Source organism: Apis cerana, linkage group LG1 (genome assembly GCF_029169275.1).
Source record: "Apis cerana isolate GH-2021 linkage group LG1, AcerK_1.0, whole genome shotgun sequence".
In the NCBI taxonomy this organism is placed as follows: Eukaryota; Metazoa; Arthropoda; class Insecta; order Hymenoptera; family Apidae; genus Apis; species Apis cerana.
This window is the reverse complement of record NC_083852.1, coordinates 2,331,495-2,356,941: the sequence shown is the minus strand read 5'-3', so window position 1 is coordinate 2,356,941 and position 25,447 is coordinate 2,331,495. Positions and strand designations below refer to the sequence as shown.

The window sequence follows — 25,447 nt, the reverse complement described above, 5'->3', positions numbered from 1 at the left end:
ACTTCCGGTTTCGGAGTCTGGATGACCCTTTACGTGTATCGCCGGGACGTGAGGTAGTTACGAGAAAAGTCGGCGCTGAAGGAAAGCCACTCGTACTTGTAGATTCCTCCCGGGAGGCGACGGTGTCTCCATTCGCGAAGCCAATTTGCCGGAACATTAGCCGCAGATGGTGTTTCCTCAACGATGCCTATTATTGATATTTCTCCTGTTCGCGATCGGCCATAATCGATACAGATAGGGATTCCGAGCGAAAATTTGACTCTTTCCCAATTTAATCAGATGCAATCTTTTTCCTCGATTATTCGATGCTCGATTGAAAAACGTATAATAATGACAAGCGTATTTCCGCCAGTGGATGGCGTTAAGCGAGGGAAATAGCATTTGAGGAATTCAAATAGATGAAAAGAATGTGTCGTCCAGCGTTGAATCGTTAAAAAACTTTTGAATCGTATGATATGCATTGGAGGGGGAAGTAGGGTGGGGAGGCATTTTTTTTTAAACAGCGATGATATCGAGAACCAGTATAACGAGCAAGGATTTAAACACAACTTTCAGTCATCTACAATAAAGTCGACAAGCTGGGTATTTAAAGAAACATTTTAATTGCAGGAGCTAAGCCGCTTACCCGTGCCCCTCTCTCGTGCATTAATAAAAACGACCCTCCTGTTATGGGATGCGAACCAGCAAGCTGGTATTGTATCTGCGAGAAAGTAATTCGACTTTTCGTTCGAAGAAAAACGTCTCCTCGCGAATATTTCTCTAAACTCAAAAGAGAGAGGAACAATAAAGGGGGAGAAATTCAGTAGGATTTTAGTTGTGTTGTGAAAATCGTTTTCGATTTAAGAAGCGCATTACGTTGAATTTCTCGATGCGATTAAGGCTATTTCTTCTCGATGTTTGTAAAAAACTTTTCCTTTCCTTTCCTTTTTCTTTCTTCTTTTAAAAAAATTAATCCATCCACAGTGAAATTTCATCTTATCCATGTTAAAATTATTCGTAACATCTCCGAAAAGTTAGTTTTATTATTTGCTAATTCAAATTTCTCCAAAAATATTTAACCTCTTTCAAATTAAAGAAATAATAGGGAAAAAAAAACTTTACCAATTTTCAATTACCTATCTTCCTATTACAAGAGATTAAATTATTTTCTCAATTTTTGAATTAAATTCAAATCGAACGATAAAAAAAAGTATTAATCTCGTAACACCAAATACAAAGATCCATCTTCATCGTGGAGAAAAGGAAAAGAAAGGAGAAAAAGAAGTCCCATAACGAGAAACAAGCGCTGTAATTGGGCATGAAAAAGCTATATTTTCCGCGGTTAGGTGGGGAGGGTTGGCTGCGCGGGTTCGTAACAATCCTCGGATGCGGATGGAGGCTCGATCTCGCGGCGCGAGGAGCCAGCGCGTGGCCACGTGCGGTGAGAGCAGCATGCTTTACGAGGGTCCCTGGCGAGGTTTGATGGTATGCCTTGTTACCGGGAAGAAGCCCGCTCCCCCGGGTAATATCGTATACAATTATGTCCACGGAAGGGAAGATATGCATTATGGATGCAACTTGGTATGCTCGGTAAATCATGTCGCAGGGTTGGTTAACTCTGCAAATGATCCGCTGAATCACGCCTGAGCCGAACTAAGGCGGGCCTTCCTTTGTGTTTTACGATCGACGTTTCTGGGAGACGGTTAGTTGGAAAACTCGTGTGAACGAAGCTCGAGGGTTGAATATTCAGAGGCAAGTTAAAAGAACGATTTAATTTATTGGTATTTATCGAACTTTGCACGGATGGGCGACGAAGTTATTTTAGATTGGAAGTGACGAAAGGAGTAGAAGAACGTCGAAAACGAGAACGTAGCATGACATAGAGCACACTTTATTTCTTAATTATAGTGATAATAATTATTTAGCATTGACCGAATATCGAGTACATATCGTATATTCTTCTTCGATCGGAGTTTCAATAATAGATTAATTTATTATAATATAAGTGTAATTAATTGTAATTGTATTGTCTGAAAGTATCACTGCGTTGCATCCACTGGTCGTCCCTTCGCGTTTCGTCAAGAACAACAGGAACAAAGGATCAAGAAGGGAACGGAACGGGGACAGAGATCGAATTAGAGGGGGAAAAAAAAAAGAAAAAAAATCGAAAAAACCGAGAACCGAGCAGTACAAGCGTGCAATGATCAAGGAAGAAAAATTAATAATCCTCGCTTCCTCTTGGGTTTCTCGATCGATTCCAGACATTCTAACGCTTACAAAATATAAGTGGGCAGGAATTACGAGAAACACGAAAGGAAGGGAAAAAAAATAAGTGTGCTTCGTGTATTATAGAAGAAACGAGATAATAAGCGATACATAGGGGGCGGGTGGGGAGGGAGGGTGGAATAGCGTCCGTAATTCTATTCTTCCGGACCAAGGATGCTCAGTGATTGCGGGGAGCGATAGATTCGACGTCTGTCAGACCCCGAAATAGTTAGATTACAATTAAAATGCGGAGAGCTTGTCGCTTCGAACGAGACTCTACGCGCTCGTGTATAGCGATTACCTTCTCTTTTCCTTCCATTGTGTACTAAAAAAAATACGTTTAGTAAAAAGTAAATCTATCTACAATATAAATAACGTATTTCTATGAGAAATATTATTTTATATATATATAAAACGGAACATGTGAAAAGCTCGTTCGTTCATAAAAATTAAGAAAAAAAAAAAAGGAAAAGAAATAGAGGAAAGGCAACAACGATTATTTAAAAAAAAAAAAAACGAAATAAAAACATCAATCAAAGTAATGATCCTTGAAATCGTCGATTCGGTCGAAAATTCGTAACGTCGGTTCATCGTTCGAAAAGGAGGCAAGCACTCCGCAGAACAATATTCAACATTTAACAATAGCCAACATTTATAGAGTAAGATACCGATTTGTTTTTTTCTTTTTTTTGTTTTTTTTTTGTTTTTTTTTTCCTTTAAGTTATTCGTTTTATCTCGTTCTTCTTTTGTTTCCTTCACGATCGGTCGATCATATTATATTCTTATAGTTGACAGAGGTCGCTGTTACAGGTCCGCGAGGGCAACAATAAATATCACGCGACGAGAATTAGTCCCTCGTGATTTCTTTTTTCGTTCTTCTTCTTCTCTTTCCTTCTCTTTCTTCTTCTTCTTCCTCTTCTTCCTCTTCTTCTTCTTCTTCCTTTTCCCCCTCTCTTATTTAAACATATTTTGTACGTACCAGTACAGTGTTTCTCAAAATTGCAAGAAAAATAATCTCGATGATATGTCTCTCGTTCCAAAAGGATACTTATATTGCTATCGTTTGCACGTGGACGCAAGTTACAGGACTCCCAAAAATCGTCACGCGATTTTCCCTTTTGATTACCCGTTGATTGATTATACTTATTCAGTATTGTATATTACTGTATTGCATACCCTTCTTTCAATGATTCTCGACAATGCTTTGGAAGATGAAACTCACGCCTCGTTAATTCTTATTAATTGACGAAATTCCTAGCAACGGTTAACGCTCGAAAGAACATAAGGCTATCACAACCTGTATATATATATATATATATATAGAGCTACGAAAATCATATTGATCTTATTACTTCTTTCCTATCGGCTTCGTTACGTTTTCGTGTTATTATTATTATTTTTTTTTTTTTTCGATTTTCGGTCTATGAAGTATATCTCCTCGTGTGTTCCTCCATATGGCACCTAATCGCCTACGATTATTACGTTCTTTCTTCGCGTCGATCCGCCCCCAAGTCATAAAATCACAAAGAACGAGAGTTTTGTTCCCCGAAAAATTGCTCGAAAGAAGAAAAATACATGACAATTTTCCTTTTCGAAAATACGCCGTCGACATCCAACATGGGAAAACCAGGTGGTGGTAAAATTTCTATTTATACCTCCTACGAAATTTGACGTACTCTTGGCATACCCTCAATATACCTCTCCAATTCGATCGTGCTTTTGAGAAACACTGATCCAGCGATCATGATCATTTAAACAGCGTGACGTTAAACTTTTAATATTGCACAACATCGATAACACTTCAATTTTTTTTTTTTGTCAGGAAAATGTTTTTCATACACCTCACAATGAATTATACGATAGATAAAATTATATCAATGTATCTCTTCTTCTCTTGCTTCTTTAAACTCCTCAAACTTTCTCTCTCTCTCTCTCTCTCTCTCTCTCTCTCTCTCTCTCTCTTTCTCTCCCTCTTCTGTTTCGTATTCGCAATGACTGAACGCTGATGACGGTAGCAGCAGTAACGGTTTATCAATCGAATACCCCGGTTGATAACTTGCAACGATTTTCATTTTCGCGGCAAATCAATCCTAAGTTTCATTCTTGACAATTTTTAAAACGGCGCCAAGAACAACGTTCCAATTTAATAAATATACATGTTTTTGTATATCGTTTAACAATAAAGAAAATATATATTACAGTGTTTTGTACGTTACTTGAGATCATAATTGAACGGGAATGCCTAACATTTAAATATCAACCCTGGTCAACACAACAAGTTCCTCCGCATTCCTCCTCTCATCCCTGCTCGATGTGTGATCAGAGAGAGTGAGAAGCTAGAAAGACAGGCTCGTAAAGAGATTAAAATATAATATAACTTTTTTCTCTCTTTTGAGTATTTTACTAATTTCGCTCGTAAAGTAAAACATTACGAGCTGGAAGTTCATTTAGCTATAAGATATAGAAGCAGAAATAGAAAAAGGCTTCCTAATTTCTGAACAATTAATACGACATCGATAATTGTAAATAATATCGATTGTTATATAACAATATTGATTTTATTAATTTCGTAATAATTTCTTAACAGATGACAGATAGAGCTGCTAGTATGTGTGTGTGTGTGTGTATGTATATATTAATTATAAATTTATGATCGTAAAACCCACTCGTATTGCAACGTTGTTCCAAGGGTGCCGCGTTTAATTCATAAAATACACCAACTATACGAAACTGCCATTGGAACGGTTCGAAATGTAAGGTAAGGCCAAGAACGTTTTCCATCGTGTAAATATTTTACCGTAATAGTAAATGGAAAAATATGCGAGTATCAATAATAATAATAATGCCATCGTCGTAGTCATCACCGTTGTCGCCGTCATCGACAACATATATATATATATGTGTATATATATATATATATATATATTTTTTTTTTTATATATAATAAGTAAGTTATATACTCTAACATTATCATAATATTATGCTTAGCAAATATTTTGTTTGAAGATTTACCTAAAATCCACGTGGCAACAAATAACCAATTTCCTTAATTACTTTCATTGTTCTGGCGGTTGAACTCTCGTACAAAGTCCAAGATAGAAACGAAAAATCTCTAACCGCAAACACAATTAATAAGTACTAAGGATTTCTATGATAAAGATTTTTATTTCATTCCGAAGATTTCACGTTTTCATCGGCAATTTATCCTTAATATTCGTTTAATAAGAATAAATAAGAATTCGATTGGAGAAAAAGAAAAATAAAACAAAGAAAAAAAATGATGAAAAGCGATATATAATCACGATAGGAAAATAAAGGATTTCTAAATTAATTATTAACCGATTAAATTAAATATTACGTTTGTTACACGTCATTTATCAACTCGAAATAGTCACAATGGAAAACACGAATGGGGATCATCTCTAATTATTCGTCTTGTTAATAATCGACGACTTCGTGGAAGAGGTTCGCCGCCATTTTGAAGATCACTTAAATTAAATCCTAAATTTCTATTCGGTCACTTTCTAAATGATCAAAAAGAACGACAAACGATACGAGATAAACGTCGAAAAAACGACAAGGGAATGGAAACGAATTACTATACAACGTACGAATACGTTAATAATACGACTTGTATGGTTTCTTTTTCGCTGCGCCGTGCGGACCAACGCAAAACGGATAATATGATTTCAATGAATAATCTCTTTCTCTCTCTCTCTCACTCTCCCTCTCACGCGCTCTATCTCTTTCTCTCTCTCTCTCTCTCTCTCTTTCTCTCTTTCTCTCCGTATCAATAACAGTGCGCTTGAAAAACGTGAGGAATAATTAACGAAAATTTTAAAACAAACGTGTAAAAGATGAAAAGATGAAAATAAAAGAACGATTAATGTAAAAAAAGAAAATTGTTTCGAAAGTTTTGGAATTCTATTCGCGAGAAACGGAAACTTTAAAACTTGATTCCGAGTAGATTCGATCATCACCACCTATAAAAATGACACAACGATTGTTACGTACTACTGAATAAGTATGATTACTGAAATAGATCGTTTCAATAAATGGGAAACACTTGAGGTTAAAGAGTACTTCGAACGTCCTTGGAAAAAATTTCAATGCAGTCTTGGCGCTCTGACGTCTTTGTGCAATCAAACGTTGGTGTGGAAACTAATGGACAATGTTTCAAAGATGACACGAATGATGAGACGATAATAGAAAATGAGAAAAGAGCCGCCCTTGACAGTGGACTGCCATCGTAGGTACTTTACGACGTATAATATGTGTGTACATGTATAATATCTCTCGTGTATACGTGTATACGTGTATTCATACTTAATCGCAATAGTGTGTAAGTCGTGTGTAATATTTAAGATGTTGATATATTCGTAGGGCACTTTCAAAAAAAATCTAAAGATCGAAAAACGAACGAAAAGTTCATATATAAAAATGTCGATTCATTTTTATTCATTTATCGATTTATTTGTCAAGTTATAAGTAATTTATGCGTCCCATTGAATGATGCGAAACGAGCTCTACCTCTCTCTGCCTCTCTCTATCTTTATCCAACGCGAACAAATAAATCTATAAACCGACATTTTTGCACATCAACTTTCTCTTTTTAGTTTCGTTCTCTGGCCTCTTCGAAATCTGAAAGTGTTTCGCGAATATTTGAACACCCTATATATATATATATAATATATGCATCTGCGCGCGCGAAGGTCCTTACGTCGATAAAAGACACTATAACATTATATATGTACATTAACATGCGTATAGAGCTATCCTCGGGGACAAGAGGGGAAAAAAAAAATAAAATAAAATAAAACAAGTAAATAGAGTAAAACATGAAGATCCATCCGTTTCGAACAAGCGGGAACCATTAACGTAAGTAATTTCAATAGAGAGTAGTCTTGAAAGAGATTTTTAGGCTATTCGGAGCATAAGATAATAATTCTCATGGTAAACGCTGGTGAACGAATGCAGGGTCTTTGGTTACGAGACGCATTGCGTCTCCTTAAGGTAATGGCACTACGACTTGCACATAAGTTACTGGGAAATAACCCGTACGACCGTTCAAGGTACCCTCGAACCAATTTTCGTCGATTTTCCTGGTCAGAGTGATCGTATCGTTCTCCTGAAAGCAATACATGATACGTTAGTTTCTTCAAAATGATTGTAATATATATTTATATATGCGAAATTAATAGCTCGAATCTTAACTCAAAGATATTTCAATTTAAGTGTCTTTACATTATTATGGAAACGATAGACAAAATTTTAATGGAATATACGTTATATTTACTTTGAAGCCGAGTTCTCCAGGATTTTCTGCTTCGAAATCGTACAAAGCTGTGCAACATGGTTGTCTTGTCATCGGAGTCCTGGCTGGCGATTTGCTTGGAGATGGTAAGGGAGAAGCTGTAAAATATTAGAATCATAATTAGCTTACAATTATAATAAAAATACAACAGACGAAACAAGACATGAGGCTTGCTGCGATAGCTTAAATTAAAACACTACGTATTTAAACATCTGCTCGATGATTCGAATTTTATCTTCAACAAAATGAGATATTTAATGCAAAATTAAATGTAATATTTGACGCTTAAATTAAACAGCTGCTGCTCACTAAAATCTAAATAAAATTACAATGTTACAATTACAGCGAATCACATTAATATTTGAATATATATATATAACGTATATCTGAATAAATTAATAATTTAATAAACATCGTGTATCATTAAAAAAATAAAATAAATAATAACGTGATATTCAAATTTTATCGTGAATCACTTAGCTAATTACCAATATTTTTGTATAAAATATATAAGATAGCACACATAAAAAGAAAGTACGATCAAAGCATGCGAATAAATGATCGTTTTAAATAGCTAAATTAGAATACATCAATAATATACAAAAGGCAAAACAGTAATTACTTTCTTGCCCTGTTTGCGGTGCACGAAAAGCGATAGAATCGAAATTGAATAATTAATTGATCGATCGAATCCTACGCTAGGAAAAACCAACCCCATGCAAAATTTACCATTGGCAGATTGTGGCGGGTTTCCTGCTGGAAATAGCTCGAGCTGCGAGCGCTTCCCCTCCACATGAATTGGAGACCCGGCTCGACTTGCCCCTACATCGTGTCAGAAGGACAGACATTCAAGTATACGAAAGTATACACACACAACAATCGAGTAACGTGTATGAAAGTGTTAGAGATGAACTTAATAAAACAGTTCGTAAATCAATATGTACACAATTCACAAGTGTACATATAATTACTTTTAAAATTATTGAAAATATAAAAAAGTTATTCCTTGTAAAACTTGTTTAATTTGAAAGAGAAATAAAATAAAATATATTTAAAGAGTTAAATAGATAATACGCATAGAGATTTTATTTTAAATTGAATAACTTTTTTACATTTCAAATAGTTTAAACAAAAAAAAATAAAAATAAAAACAAAAATTAAAATTATCATTAAACATCAAAGTTAATATGAGACATTGTTATTATATACAAGATCACTAACATGTATAATTAGTTTGATCTTAATTTTATTTTGATCAACTTCCATAATGAAGTTAAAATATGATTTTTGTCAACTTTTGTACTTTACTGTCATCTTCATTATATGAAACATTGTTCCTAATTACGTTAATGTATGTGTATATATCTTTTTAAGTGCACAAGATTAAATAAAGTTAATGTCCATCTGACAACTAGAAAAATGGCAGGGGAAATTCAATCAGGAAAGAGTACGACAACGTATACGGCAATAGTGTATAGTTGCAGAACATGTAGAGAGATGTTGCATGACAGAGGGAACAAGAAACAGACAGCCAATCCACCCGCAAGTATCATTATTTCGTATATGTATGTGTGAAATGTGTTTTACCATGGAGGGAGAAGTTCCCACCGTTCATAGCATCCGATGTAGGTAATCCATCGACGTGCAAATCGGCCAATGTTTTCGGTACAAATTCCAGTTTTGGTTTATTCGCCGCTTCGTCTTTTCTATAATTTTTAAAAATAATATCAAAAATAAAATAATTATATACATGAATAATAAATGAAAAATAGTTTCATAGTAAATTCTTAATCTAAAAATTGAAAAAAATGAATTCATATAACGTCTATAGCTAATTTAGATTACATAAATTTATTCAATTCATTAGTTAATTGACACATACTTCTCTAAAAGTGTCTCTGTTAATGTTCTCAGAATTTCAGTACACTGTTGATGATACTCCAGAAGAGCTTCACTGAATGTTGCCAACTGTGCCACTTGTTCTACCTAAAAATAAAATAATTCATGTTTACATTCATTTAAATGAAAATGAAAAATAATATGTTGTCAATTTATTTTTCACTCACGTCATTTTCCAAAAGATTGAACATGCCCAATTGTGCTAGGTGGAGACTTTCAGCAAATTTTTCCTCGGCTTGACGAATCTCGTCGTCTGAAACGTGAGAACCTGCTCGCAAAATTTGCGCCGGTGAAAATATTAAAAATTGCACTACTGGGTTGCTTCAATGCCTAAATTCGATACATAATAAAATAGCACAAATAAAAAAGAATAAATACTAGCAAAATTAAACCGTGTGAACCTAAATTTTAGTTGTACAAGTTCCTTCCTTCTCTAAACGCAAGCATGTACAAATATTAAATTTTTATATAAACTATATTGAATACAATGCATTCAACATTCGCAATACTTTTGATGCATATATGAACATAATTATACTTCTTACATACTACGTTTAATATATTTATTATTAGTATTTTCATGATATAATTTGAATTATTTAATGTAATCATGTATTACTACGATGTAAAATTACATGTATCTATTTAAAAAGAAATATATGTAAACATCAAAATCTAAAAAAGAAAAAAAGTATTCTGAGAAAAAAATTTATTCTAAAAAAATCATAACTACTTTTTTACTATTATTTACTATTATATTGCATTTACTATTAATGAGAATTTAAAAAATATATTTTTTAAAAATTTAAAAAGAAATTGAAATGTTGAATTTAATTATGACTATCACTATATAAAGCAACTAAACGGAAAATTTACTAATTATTGTACGTGAAAAAATCACGCACCAGCGTACGGTGATGAACTTTTCGCTGGACTTCCAAAATGAGGACTGCTAGATCTTTTTCCGGCTAATAATTAATAAGAATATGCAGATAAATGAACGAAAAATGAAAAATGTTTATCTTTGCTTTTTATACAAAACAAAAAATTAAAATTCTGATAATCAATATTTTACATTAAATCATCTACAATGAATAAAATTATAATCTGAGTGTAATATCAAAAATATTTCATCTGTTCCATATGAATTTATACGTAACAAAAACATCGTTTAAAATCCAATTACTTAAATTTAAAAGAAAAATTGAAAAGATTAAGTTCAATATTCTTCAAATTGTACCCAATGGTAAAAATTTCTAACCTATAAACGAAACGTGCCACCTGATAAAATAAAAAATTATTTTTACGATGATATCCATCAACTATATATAATCAATAATATAATTAATCTATGATAACGTGCACATGCAGCAGAACATGCGAATGGAATGCCTGTAAAATAAAAGAGACTCGTAAATAGAGAATTACAAACAAAGGAAGAACGCGTGTAATATCATTGGATGGAACAACATTTCTTTCTTTTTACGCGATACCTTTCTCTAATTTGACGAATTATCTTCGTAATACGGAAAGACACGAATATATACGTATATGTGTATAATTGCAAACGGGCACGCGTCGAGTTTTCGTGTTCGTTGCAAGGACGCAATGTATACGGCCCCAACGTGTTGTGCTTAAATAAATCAATAAACGTCGCGGAGAGATAAAGTCAACTCGCGGCCAAGTATACCTTTCGCTTGACGTCTTCTCTTGCAATCGAAGTCCAGCCTTCGTCCCTGAAGTTTTTTCCGGTGATGCTGAAAACAAAAGGTTATATATCAGTTCCATTCACGAATATTCTCTCCCTTTCCTTCCTTCTGGTCCCGTCGTATTCTTGTCGCGTTAAACTGGGACAGCGCTACTCCACGGAGCAGAAGAAAGGGAACTTTTTTTTAATAACCACCACCAGCCTACCATCACTTCTTTCAGGTCTTTAGTCTGCAAATGGTGCAGAGGCTCCAGGAAGTTTTGTTTAATGTTGTCGTCCAACGAATATTTCACGTCTGCCATCTGCTTCATCGCCTCGCCCATTTCAATGAGTGCCTGAGCTGTAAACAGGAATTAGAAAAGATAAATGAGCCGAATCTTCGTCAGCGTTTAGATACATACTTATGCGTCTACTTTGCCGGTTGCTTTGCAAGAAGTTGCAACTTGTATCGGTGAACGTAAATCTTCTAAAGTTAGAGCAAAGGTAAAAAGATATTATCGATAACGAAAAATCTTCAAATTATTTATATCGAGTAGATCTAGAACTATTTGTATCTTCGAATATAGGATATTTTTTTTATACCTGAGAATTATTCAAAATAATTCGACGTTACGTTATTTTTCAAAAAACCGTGGCTCGAAGCATCTGAATGTATAAAGCCAGGTCTGAATTTCAAACGAACGTACCGAAAATACTATCCTCCCCTAGTTTCTTTCCATAAGTAAGCATACAATCGCCGAGAACACCTTCTGGCTGGGGGTAAGTCGAGGCTTTCGCTTGACCGCTGAGCTTGCTGATGCCCTTGACCGCGGCCATCTTCGCTCTTGCTGTGGGATTTGGCTGAAGGAACTCTTTCGTTTTCATTTGTAACTCCTCCACCAGCTCGTACGTGACGTCCGTTTTCTACGATCAAAGTTTTACCACCCTGTACATTAGTTAGTTCCATCCAGATAATACAATATTTATTTTTATTTCTTTTCTCTCCAGCTTCCTCGCCCGTAAGTTTCGAGTAATAAGGGATTCAAGCAACAACGAAATTTCATGAAACGATCGGAAAATCGATTCAAGGTTAAATGAATGAAACAGGAACACTTCGTGGAAACCTTAAAAGCGTAGAAACACATACTCACCCTCTCCATATCCATAAAGTCGACGTCGAGCTTGGTTCCTTCAGCTCCGCCCATCTTCTCAGTCATATACTGAAAAAAAATAAAAGTTGATCAAACGATAAAATCCACGAGAGAAATAGGTGATAGAAAAATTTTAGAAAAAGTAGTTTATTCCTCGATTCGTTTTCTTTTTTTTTTGTATCATTCTTTTTAAATTCCACATATTTTCGCTGCCTTTAATCGGGGTCAAAGTCGTTTCGAGGGATTGAAAATTAAATATACTCTATAATGATAAATTGATACACAAAAGCGCTCCATTTTGAAACTTTCAACGTATAATTATCTTCTAAACTACTCGTTACTTCGAAAGACGAAATAAGTAGAATTTATTTTGCATAAATTAAAAATCGTAAGTTACATGGATCAACACGATTTTCAGAATGATAAATTTCTGAAATTATAATGATGATATTTTAAATATCCATTCAATTCGATCAACTATAATCTTCTCCTTCGAGAATTAATATCGTCAATATATTTTTTTTTTCTTCAATTCATTCATAAGAACGAACAATCTCTTTTTTTTATCCAATTTGTGATCTAACTCTTCTTTGTGTGAATTTTATCAGTTCCAATTTAAAAAAAAAATGATAAATCCCATTTATCGAGCCATTAAGAAAAATATCCACTCTATAGTTAGATAAACCGGAAATTGTCCCGTTGCATCCCTATAAAGAGAGAAGATATCATAAAAATCTCAAAGGTACACATATATATATATATATGTAGGGATGGTAGTCGATTGGTCGATGTCAGTTAATTGCTCGTAAAGCGAGATCATCTTGAAAGACGAAACGAGATTTCCTACGGTCGAGAAATATCCGTGAGGGTCAGAGTTGAGGGCAAAGGATACGGGCGGCGAGATGTTTGAAAAGGGGAGAAAATGCCAGTGGCAGAAAGGATACCCTTTCCCTCTCCCCTCCTCCGGATCGATAATATTCCCAGTGAATTTCGATGTGAAGTAATGCGCCTCTGAAATTTTGCCAATAAATGTGAAAAGAAACTGTGAATTATACATTCAATGATCGTCTGACGACTGTTACGATACACAGAAGAAATTTAAGAGTATACGATGGATAAAAAGAAAAAGTAAGAAATTAAACGAGAGAACAGAATAGGAGATTAGAGAAATAGCGTGATGGTTGATAAATTTAATTTTGCAAATCCAATGAAAATAAAATCGTGTCGAATCGCCAAAGAGCGGAGTATAATGGAAAATGCGAGAATTCTTTCTGGATATGCTTTATATTACGTAAACTTGAAATAAAGAATTGTAAAAAAAAAAAAATCCAATTAAACATAATTTCATCCTTTTAATCGAATTAAAATAAATAAGAATAAAACGTAAAGTACACACAATAGAAATGGATATTTCCAATATTATGAATTTTACATTCCATTATTCGTTTTTATTTTTATTTATTCTTCCTTGCGATATTTATATGCGTAACTGGAGTATAAATTTCACGATGTAATAATTAGTAGTTATTTCTTCATTTAAAAGAGCAAAAAGAACGTTAAAATTTCGATTCTCTTAATAAAAATCGCTTTGTAGCTGTTCATCGTTTACACAAAACATGCACGAATAGGAAATACGACGAATCTCAATTCTTCTCATTGGAAGAAACACGCGAACAATTTCAATGAAAACGTTATCCAAGTATGAATGAGAATTGCAAGCATTATACCACGCACCCTTTCGCAATTATTACGAGCGCAATATCGTAGACATCTCCTCCCAAAGAGGATGAATCATCCACAATAACAATATAACGCGAAACGAAAAGCAATTCATTTACATAATAATAACAAATTCCCTATCGTGAATCATCTACGATCATTCTCTCTTTTCATATCTGTTTACATCTGCCGCGAATCAATTATCGTTATTTTCATTTACTTCTACAGACAATGGATTAGTATCAGGATCTTTTAAATAATTGCGTACGTGTACTTTCCTAGGAAAGATTTCTTCATAAAAATATACACAAAAAACGGGATCATCGTGAAGACCAATCGATGGATTTCTCTTTAAGAAAACTTTTCTTTTCAACACAATCCAGATATACGTTCAATTTCATCGAACACAAAATCAAAGTTAAACTTAAAACTATTCATCGAATAATTTAACGTAAAATAAAAAAAAATAAAAAATTGTCGAAAGAATCCACCATCTCTTCCCTTCCCCGTATCGTGGGGAGGCAATATCCGATGGTTTTGTAAAAAGACTTTGTAAAAAGATTCGTTTGAAAAAGAAAAAAAAAATTCATATTCAATTGCGGTATTATTCTGTAATAATCGCATCATCGATATCGAAGCACGGAGCCGGAGCAACAATATACCGTGATCCTTGAAAACTGCAAAAGCCAAGCAACACGATTATTTGATAAAGTTCCTGTTCGACCGTGACCTATATTTAACATTGACCCACTTGTAGAGCCGGTACCGCACGCAGGAACATAGGTAGCGTTGCCGATTACACGTCGTCCTAGAGTAAATCTGACCCACATCCGGTACTTGCAACGTCACGTGCCGTTTCATTCGAATTTATGCACCGATTGTAGGTAACGTTACGACGGCCAAACGCGCGGATGAAATTGCTCGTCAAACCCATTGTGCCACTGCCGATAACCAATTATTATCGCGAAACAGGTGAGATCGAATAATCGAATAATTTTTTTTCGTGTCTGGATACAGGCGCAGATCGAAAATCATCGATATGATTAGGTTTAAAAAAGTAGTTAGAAAAATAGTTAGGAATTAAATAATTAAATTAGATAGATATTTTTATTAAACGATGAATGGTTAGGGAGGACGATATCTACGATTTGATCAAAATTTGTTTTCTAATTTGTAATAAATTTATATAACAATGATAACGTAGTTGATATTTCACTATTGCATCTCGAAAAGTCAAAATAATTTCTGCGATACGTCGAGCATAGAGAATGATTGGTAATTTTGCGGCAAGAAATTTTATAGAACGAAATTCAGGATGATTAATTAATTCGGGATGATAAATAGATATGAAATTATCGAAAATTATATAAGTCTAACGTTATCCTGTAACTACGTATATAAGAGTAAAAATAATAGTATGATTTCCTTATTCGATATTTTTGATAAGATAAAATTATATTTACATTAGATTCTTGCTCTGTGTAATTTGAAAACAGTTGAAATAACTCTGCTTCGGTCATTAATCATTTATTCTATAATTCAAATGACAGATTAATATTACTTGACTTCAAAATTTCCCATATGAATCAATCAAAGATAAAATGGTAATTAATAAAATAGTAATAGGATAAGAATATTCAAAGTTATTAATAATGTTGTGAAAATGAAAATTGAAATCACAAATAAATAATTTGTAAAATTATATAAAACTGTCCCCAAATTTTTTATGAGATATCTTAAAAGAAACTTACGGATAAGATGTTATTTTAAGTTAATGGATAAATCAAATATACATTGATTTTAGTATCGAGTCTTTGACTTAAAATAACATCTGTCAGAGAAGGAGGGAGGGGCGGGGATTAACACTAAAATCGTGTATATTTTAACAATTCTTCTATCTATTTTTAACTTTTCAGAAACTATTTTAAGAATCCATCTCGGATTGAAACAAGTGTCAGCCGAAATAGGAATTAATTGTTCCACTCGAGGCACATTGAGGCAAACGAGACCTCTGTTCTCGGGTCAGAACACCGTAGTAATGGTTGGAACGTCAATCGATACGTAATCGGGAATTGTTTCTAATTAAATGTGGTAGAGGAAGTTTTGGTAATAATTATGCTGGATGGACAGAGAAATCGATAAGCAAGTATGATTATTTTTGAAATTGTTTTCAAATTATTTTCACAATTGATAAAGTTAATTATAATAGTGTGATACAGCTATTGTTTGCTATTCCATTTAAAAATTGTATCGAGCCAAAGCTACAATGTAAGATGAATAATAATTATTTGACGTGAAAAATATTCTGCAAAAAATAATATTGAACTTTTCATTTGAATATTTGAAATGATATTCGTTTTGTAATTTGAATAACTAGATATATTTATAAACGAAATATTTAACGAATTAAATTATTGATATATACTTATGTAAAAAAAAAAAATTAGTATAATAAATCTGGAACATATTCGAGTGCAATATTTGAATGGAATAACAAAGAAATCGATATTCAAGATTAAATTAACTCAAATATATATATATATTAATTTTGATCCTCGATGAATATAAAATCAGCATAAGTAAAGAAACATTATAATTGCTTGAGAAAACTGAGAGAGAGAAAGAGAGAGAGAGAGAGAGAAGAACTTTATCGAGAGAAGGACGAGCATAACTCGTTATCGATAATAATAAACTTGACAAATTAAGCTTTATCGAGAAAAACAAATATTTCATTTCAGATCAATCTATTGAGTTTCAATCAGGAAAAATGTTTATACATTTGGAATAAGATTTACTAATTATTTTTATCATTTAATAATAATATACGAAAATATTGATATATCTAAAATATGCAACCTTAGTTCTTTTTCATATTTTAAATATTTTTTAATCATTTCATTATTATAATGGAAAATTATGATAAAAGTTTATATAATTTACATAATAATTTTGCATATATATAAAAATTCATTCACAATTTTAATTTTGAATATATAACGTTATATAAAATGATATAAATAGATTTTTATCCAAGATTACTTTCTAATTTAAAATTTTATTAACGTATATATGTACATATATATATGTTAAAATAAAAAAAAAAAATTTCTTTTTTTTTTTTTTGTTTTTTAATTAAAATACTTTCGCAAAATGTTTTATCACACAAATATTTCAACGAACATAATATGAAAGCACAGCATTGTTCCACGATAAAACTCCGTGTAACAGTATCTAAAACTAATTATCGACAAGAACGGATAAACAGTTTAGGATACTGGTAAATTGATCATTAGAGGTACGATATGGATTGTTCCATAATGCTCGTTCATTGTGCTATTTATCATTCTATATTTGCGCCATTTCTTAATCTATATAGATTGCTCGAATTTTTTTTTTTTTATCAAAAATAAATTTGATTTGCAGATTGATGAATTTATTAAAATGATAGAAATCGCTTCTAAAATAAATATATCTGTATTTAAAATTGAAACGAAAAATACCACTGGAACCTACATTTGAAACCTCAATAGTGCATTTTAAAAATCTATCTCTGCAGGTTGGTTACCGCATTACGATCAATTCGCACTTCAATAATTACATAAGATGAAAGTTTGTTGCATTGTATAATCCTTATCACTCACGAGCCATGCGTACATCTTTACTAAAATCGCCAATCTATTACATGGTTCGATACTAAAATTCACGTTATTTGTAATTATAAATATAAATTATATAATTTCGTCAAATATTAAATTCAAATAATTAGAAAGTCAATAGAAAGTTAAGTAAAAATTTTAAATCATTTTTAATTGAAAAATTTCTCCAATATTGTTATATCACATTTTCCTCGATACCGTCATTACCGTACAGCACGAGTTAGATCATTTCTAACTATATTTATATTATCAATTTCTTTAAATTTAACAAATTTTCAGAATTAAAATTGTTCCATTTCCATCGAATTTTAAATAATAAAATTTTACGCAATCGTCGTGTCGATTAACGATGATATAAAATCAATCATCGACGAAATTCGATAATTTTTTAAAAAAAAGGAAAGAGAAAGTATTTCCTCACAGATCTCTTCAAACGGTGCGCAAGATTCCCAAGATTAATGATTTATCAAATTGTGAAACCCAATCAAAATTTCGTCATAGAAGAATATTCCATGCACAAGTATTTTCCTTTAATAATATAATCCTAACGATATTAATGCAATCGAGATTTCACGATAAATGGAAGAAACGAAAAGTATTCGATGCGAGCATTCATCAATGATTTATCAAACGGTGGAATAAAACGGTTGAAATGGTGGCATGACCCAGTAAAACTCGGCAAAATATCCACGATTACAAAGAGGAGAATCGTGATTCCCCCTGTAGCGAGGTAAGCTTAAAAATCTGGCCTCGAAAAACTTGGCGAATCTCGGTCAGTTAACCGTGCGTGGGTGTAACACGATTCTACAGCCTGTAGCATATCGTAATTACATTATGAAAAAGAAACGTTGAATATCGGCCGAGTTTCGAGGATCTATCGGCAATCGCGGTCGCCGGCAGCGAATTACAACGCGATTCCTGATGATGGTGGTGGTGGAAGTAGGAGATTTCCGCCAGAGGGTAGCCTTAAAACCGGGTCAAAAAGTTGGATCGCGATATTCAATCGTGGAAAAGGCAACGTGGATCGTGCTACATTCCTGACAGTTTCATCTTTTTCCACCACCACCCTCTTCTCTTCCTCTATCTCCCCCCTCCACTCTACTTTTGCCCGAATAAACCGAGTCGACCGATACGAATCGTTTTCCTCGAATACGAAACTCCACCGTGTCCTGAATGGAACACCAATGATGAGCCAAAGAAACGCATCGAAACGAAAACTGTTGATTATATTAATGTAACGGTACGATTGGCTCGTCTCATTTTCATAACGCGAGGAATTGCGAATAAACTTGAAATAGAATCGTAGGAGTAAAGTTTTGTGATCGTTGGGTATTCTGTCGTGAGAAAGAAAAAAAAAAAATTGCGCTTATATGACATATTGATAAACGAGCGTCGATAAGAGAAGGCCGATTACGAACGTTGATTATCGTACGATAATTTTATGATAAAATAGTAATGTATATATACATAGTGACATTTTATTTATACATAAATAAAACAATCTTATAAATATAAGATAAAAACATATAAACTCACCTGATTGGCTTTGTTAATCTGTTTCTTCAAACCCGCGAACGCCATGGTGCTGGTGGTGGTAACACTTCTGGCTTGCCTCTGGACAGAAACACGAGAAGAAGAGAGAACCTGGAAATAAAAGAAAAAAAGAAAAAAAATACTATATAATCGATGCGTGTAGTGAAACGATCGGGGCAAATTTTCGAAAAACAAAGAAAGGGTTTGAATTTATGACTGGCCGGTTGGCTGCTCGCCAGATCCGGCCATCCACGGACGGATGATTTTCAATGTTATCGATCGACCACGTTTTCCAGCATCATGACTTACTTCTGATGTAATAATCGCCGACTCACGTACACACACGGTCAATGTTTAATCCTTTCCGATATTTCAGTATCTACGCACGTATGTGATACGTATGCATATATATATATATTTATATGACGGACAGAAACCTACTTGCGATAATTTCGCCAATTTCACAGATGAAAACGACTGTATATACTGATGTACCAATACCAACAAGAGTCCGGCTTACTCATAGAAAATTACATCATACATCTTTTCCTTTCTCGACTGACTACGCTCCCTTCTTATACGTACGTTATATTCTTACGTATATTCATTCCATCGCGGAACAAAGACGACTTGGCTCCAAAAATAGAGTGTCACGCTCATAAAGAGAAATTAACGAATGCCGTCCCTCTTAATAAGCCGCGCGGCTCCTTCGAGAAGAGAAGAGAGCGGTAAGAGAACAAGTGTCGTACGAATAAGGGCAAAGGTTACACGGAGGGAAAAATGGTTCTATGTACTTAATAACAAGCTAATAAAGGCTGGTAATGGTGTAACATCGATAAACAAAGAACGATACAATTGCTGCACACAATAATGTCGAAATTCTGTTCCAATTGACCTGGTGATACCAGCGCCGTTCCTATTCTCTCCTTTTCTTTGTGAATGTTAAAAACGTAAAAAAAAAAAAAAAAGAATGTATACTCGTATTTATCAAACACAACGCTAGTTTCCTTTCTTTAATTTGGAAAATTAAAAGAAAATTCTGACGATCCGGTATCCGATAAGATTCCCTCATTTTTTACAAATATCGCAAATTAAAAACAATATGCATAAGCATGTATCGAATAGATGTACGCACACGGTTTAATGGAATAAATCAAATCTATCGAGAAGAGAGGAATCGTTAACAGATACAGATGCAACGATAGAGTAGATCTCTCACCTCTAGAGTTAATGATCGAAACGGCACGTCCTTATAGCACCCTCGTTAAAATCGTGGCAATCGGTTGCCTCGTAGCGCACCGGTAATCCCACCGAATTGTGGGAATACCGAACGACAATCGCGGTCGTGCGAGGCACACGCAAGTGGGAAAAAGTCTAAGAGTTAGAGAGAGCGTAGAGATCCGCGTGGACCGCGAGCACCACGAGCACCACCGACTCGTACGTGGTCGGTTTTGCACACTGCGCCTCTTCCTCGAAGGGTAGTTTTCAGCCCGACCGATCGATACCCGGCATCCACTCCATCCTTATCCTCCCACCGTGCTCCCTTTCGCTCGCTCCGACCAACATAGTAGAATATAGTATAATCTTCCTCTCTCTCCATTTGCCTTTCTCCTTCTTGCTTCCTCGCCAACTTCCCCTACCTTCGTCGCATCGCTCTCTCTCTCCTTTCCCTTCGTTCATCTTTCTCTTTCGCGCTCCCATCCTTCCCTTCCCGAGTCTCTGTTCAACTTTTTGCCACTGAACGCTTCCATCGTTCATATTCCCCCTCCTCCCCCCTTCCTCTACTGCACTCTTTTCTCCTTCGCGATCCCTACCTCCACTTTGCCCGTAAATGTTCCAAGCTCTCTTATATTCACACTACACTTTCCCTTATTCCCTTTTCATTCCTTTCTTCACTCTGTTTTCTCTCACTCTGAATTTTCCTAGGTTCCCGGTCGGATTTCAAGTGTGTGCCGCGCACTTTTTACTCCTCGCTTCCACTCCCTCCTTCCCTTGTTTCTTTCGCTTTCTTGCTTTCTTTTTCTGCCGCTACTGGATTTCCCTCGCCCACGCGCCGGCTAATCTCAACCCTCTCGCGAACTTGTCCACACGCGTTTTTGTACGTTCGGGGGACAACCAGAGTCAAGTAGCGGAAAGTATCGCCGAGAAGAAAGAAACAATATTTCCACGGAGTTAACGCTTGGAATAATAAAGGAAGGGTTTGGATTAAACTACGTTATATATTTAATGATGTTGAAACTTCGACTATAGCGATGAAACAAATGATAACACGTTAACGCGTTAATTATATTATCACAGTATTGGATATTAGAGAAACAAAAAGATAAAAAAAATAAAAATTATTACCATGATCGTAAAATAAACCTTCGAATATTATTCCATTTCAACAAAACTATTTCAATAATTATTTCCCCTACTCTTTTAGATATAAGATATACAGATATATAGATATATTACTAACATGCAAAGTATGATTATTATATTAGATCTAGGAAAATATTGATTTAAATAACATAAATGAATATTTGTTTTTTTTTTCTGAAATTGATTGTATCGTATTGATTTTAGAAAAAAATAAGACAAAAGAAAAATACAAACATTTAGAATAAATAAATAGTAATAAATAAAAATAAAATAATTTCCAGCAAATTATTTTTTTCATGAATGAATGTTATATCAGTTCTGTTAAATATATATATATATATATATTTGATCATTATAAAAATTATTATAATCATTTCAAATTTATTTCAAGAATTGAGAATATCAATATTAAATTATAACACTTATTATTGGTATGGTAAATGTATTATTATATTTTATTGTTAAATGATAAAAACTAACAAAAAGAACAAAGATATTTAAAATATACTAAATAATTTTTAAATCATACATTAATTATTAAATCTCGAAGAACTCGATCAATAACAAGGAAGAAATAGCGAAACTTGGCAAAAAGTTGCGCACTATGCAGTTTCTGCTCGATAAAATTCTTCTAATTGTAAAGAAATGGTAATTTTTTTATTAAATATTTTTAAAATTTATTATATATTGAAATTACTATAACATTAATACGAAAAAGTATAAAAATATTATTAAATTTGTCAATTGTGAGTAAAATTAAGTAAGAAGTTTGCAAGGACAAAAGAGTTGATCTTCATTTTTTTGGACTCTTGCCATTCTCTTCAAATTCTATTTTTAACTTTAATTAGTTTATATCTGAATATATTTAGTAATAATTATGTAAATAAATCATTTTATAATTTTTTTTGTAAAATTATATTATAAAATTTACAAAATTCAAAATACTATAAGTACATAAATGATTTCTTAAAATAAAAAAAATTTTGTAAAATCGCACTACTATATTTATATCTCATAGCATATATTTTGTTAATTTTTTTTTAATTTTTTTATATTATAATAATGTATATCATGTATTGTTTCTTAACTAGAATTGACCTGAGAGAACAAAGATTCAAAGGATTTTGCATGAAAAGGTCACGGTATTAAATGTAACGAAAGAGGCATGAAAAAATTTTTTATTATTTGAAAACTCATTATCTCCAGATAGCAGAAAAAAGGCATGATATTGTATATAAATATTTTTATAATAATTATATGTGAATATTTATAAATGAATTAATTTTCTGATTGATTAAGAATAATAATTTTATTTTAAGATTCAAATTTCAATAGAATGAAAACATCATGTTTTTTCTGATTTATTAAGAATTAATTTTCTGATTGATTAAGAATAATAATTTTATTTCAAGATTCAAATTTCAATAAAATGAAAACATTATGTTTTTTCTTATTTTTCATTTATGAATAATAATTAAAATTTAAAATATTTTAAAACGTTTAGAAGTTTTCTCATATAACATTATTTGTAATATTATTTATAAAAATTATTATCTCTTTAACTCTTTATAAATTTTTAATTCTAATTTTATTATCTTTATTATTGTTAAGTTTTAATGTTGTTGTATTTTATATTGTTTGCAATTAAAATTTTACAATAAATAATTATAAATCCAAAAAATTCACAATAATTTTTAATAAATTTTTATTTAAAAATAAAGTTATATTAAAAGTCATATTAAAAAAATATGGAAATATTAAAAAAATTGGAAACAAGTTAAATATATATATATTTGAAAGTGATGAAGAAATCAATCATTAAAATGATATTACTACAAAAAATCTATCAAAAATAGAGAAATTTTAAAATTCTGTGAATTTTGTACATTTGTCAGTGAATAATTATCAGAGAATTATGATTAGGTCATGGTACTGCTATCATTCGATAACATTCTGTCGCTTTGTACGCCCCCCATAAGCTGAGTGTACATCCGTTGTATAAACCACCCCCACACAGACTTCGTGAAAATATTTCTAAAAATATATAATAGTCCAGCAGGAGACATTAATCTACCAAGTTAAGCCAACTTTTACTTTCATTTTTCTTATGAACGCATTTTTTGTTATACTCTTTCGTTGTCAATTATAAAATAAATAATATAAATAATATAAAAATAATAAAATAAAATAAATTGTAAAATAATTGCGAAACAAAGAAAGAAACAATGATAATGCAATAAAATGTAAAAAATTTTTAAGAACATTCTACATGTTCTATATCAACATTTTTATTATTAAATTATTTAAGAGAAAATTCATTCCTATCACAAATAAATAATTAGTTTTATTATTATGACTTTATTACTTTAGTTTAATAAAAATATAAGTTACAAAAAAATGATTGAAACAATCAATAATTGATATTTCATTTTCATTTCATTAGAATATAAATTTTAAAACGAAGAAATTATATAAATTAATTGATAATAAATCATATAAATTAATTAAATTATTTTATTAAAGATTCATCTTATTTAATTAGAGTAAAAATTGATTGTCAGTAATAGTAATTTTTACATACAAGAGAAACTAACCTATCTATTATGACTATATTTTATTTTAATATTATTTCATTTTTTATATTACAATCTCACTATTATTTTTTACATAAAAAACATTATATTATAATAAATATACATACAGATTAAAAATAAATATCACGTTTTTATTAAATCACTTATAAATATCATTTAATCACTTATTAAAAATCTATGTAAAAAAAATCTATAGATAACTTCAAGAGAAACTATATCTACTTATAATTTTATAAAAAAATATAATATATAGATAATAAACATATCAATCATTTGTTATTTAATTTCAATTGTATTTTTTTTCGACATAATAATTTAACATAAAATATATCATATTACTAATTACATTATTGCATTATTACATTAATCTTTTTGCATTGTCTTTTATGCATTATATATATACACATATATAATATAATAATATAGATATTAATATGCATAAAAATAGATAAATTATATATATAAAATTCATGAAAAAAAAAAAAAAATTAAGTATTTCGATTAAAAAAAAATTTTTAATATATATTAATATGTCTACTTAATATGTGTTCATATTAATGCATTGTTAATATATAAATTATTATAATTAAACATTATTAACAAATATATATGTGTGTGTGAATTATTATTAATTGTTTCAAAGTAACGAATAATAATATTTTATATATTTAATAAAAATAAAGACTTTATTAATATATAATTAAAAAAAAAATACTAATTTCTATTATAAACTTTTTTAATATTAAACATTTAATTTTAAATATTTATATTATTATATTTTACTGAAATTTAAAAATAACAATAATGATATCGCGCCACCAATCACAAAATGTTGCTGTTAGTAACCAGAAATGAATATGGCGTCAATTCAACATTTGTTTTTACTTTATATTTATTTTGTAATTTGTAAGTACGTAGTATATAATACCACACTTTAATTATACATGCCTTTGTTTATTAAATGCACAAAAACAAATAAACTCAACAAATATGTCAAACAAGAATATTAAACCTATCGAATGTACATACAGTATATCTATGTATTGAATAAACGAATCTATTCAAACGTTTCTTTATAAAAAGTACAAAAATTAATAATTCTAAAAAAAATAATAGTTATTACTTGTTTAAGAATACTCACCGTATATCAATTTAGTGAGAACAGGAAATTGTTTAAAACTGCAAATGGACAAACCCCCTGCTATGATTTGACACAGACGACAGCTGTTTGAAGTTTCCAGGAGTAACGCTAGATTGCTCTTCTAACAGTATGTAAATCATAACCA

General features: G+C 31.8%; 1 protein-coding gene and 1 long non-coding RNA gene across 22 annotated transcripts; both read right to left on the bottom strand.

Moving 5' to 3' along the window:
• Positions 1-1,849: 1,849 nt before the first annotated feature.
• Positions 1,850-25,423, bottom strand: LOC107992836 (endophilin-A). 21 transcript variants are annotated; one of them, XM_017048921.3, is made up of 13 exons: positions 25,303-25,423; positions 19,207-19,314; positions 12,296-12,364; positions 11,852-12,068; positions 11,372-11,505; positions 11,148-11,214; positions 10,363-10,425; positions 9,625-9,725; positions 9,441-9,544; positions 9,146-9,264; positions 8,288-8,380; positions 7,541-7,656; positions 1,850-7,372 (listed from the first exon to the last, which is right to left on the bottom strand). In XM_017048921.3, exons 2-13 carry the CDS (start codon positions 19,249-19,251, stop codon positions 7,253-7,255), a joined length of 1,248 nt encoding a protein of 415 aa, XP_016904410.1. In that variant the 5' UTR covers positions 19,252-19,314; positions 25,303-25,423; the 3' UTR covers positions 1,850-7,252. The 21 variants fall into 21 exon arrangements, with proteins under 21 accessions (XP_016904410.1, XP_061940769.1, XP_061940754.1 ...); XM_062084785.1 differs by having other exon boundaries at positions 9,167-9,264; positions 9,625-9,710; XM_062084770.1 differs by lacking the exon at positions 25,303-25,423 and adding an exon at positions 20,423-20,840 and having other exon boundaries at positions 9,625-9,710.
• On the bottom strand, positions 10,455-11,101 carry LOC133667286 (uncharacterized). The gene is made up of 2 exons (XR_009832631.1): positions 10,951-11,101; positions 10,455-10,849 (listed from the first exon to the last, which is right to left on the bottom strand). It is a non-coding gene; the product is annotated as an uncharacterized LOC133667286 (long non-coding RNA).
• Positions 25,424-25,447: the final 24 nt, after the last annotated feature.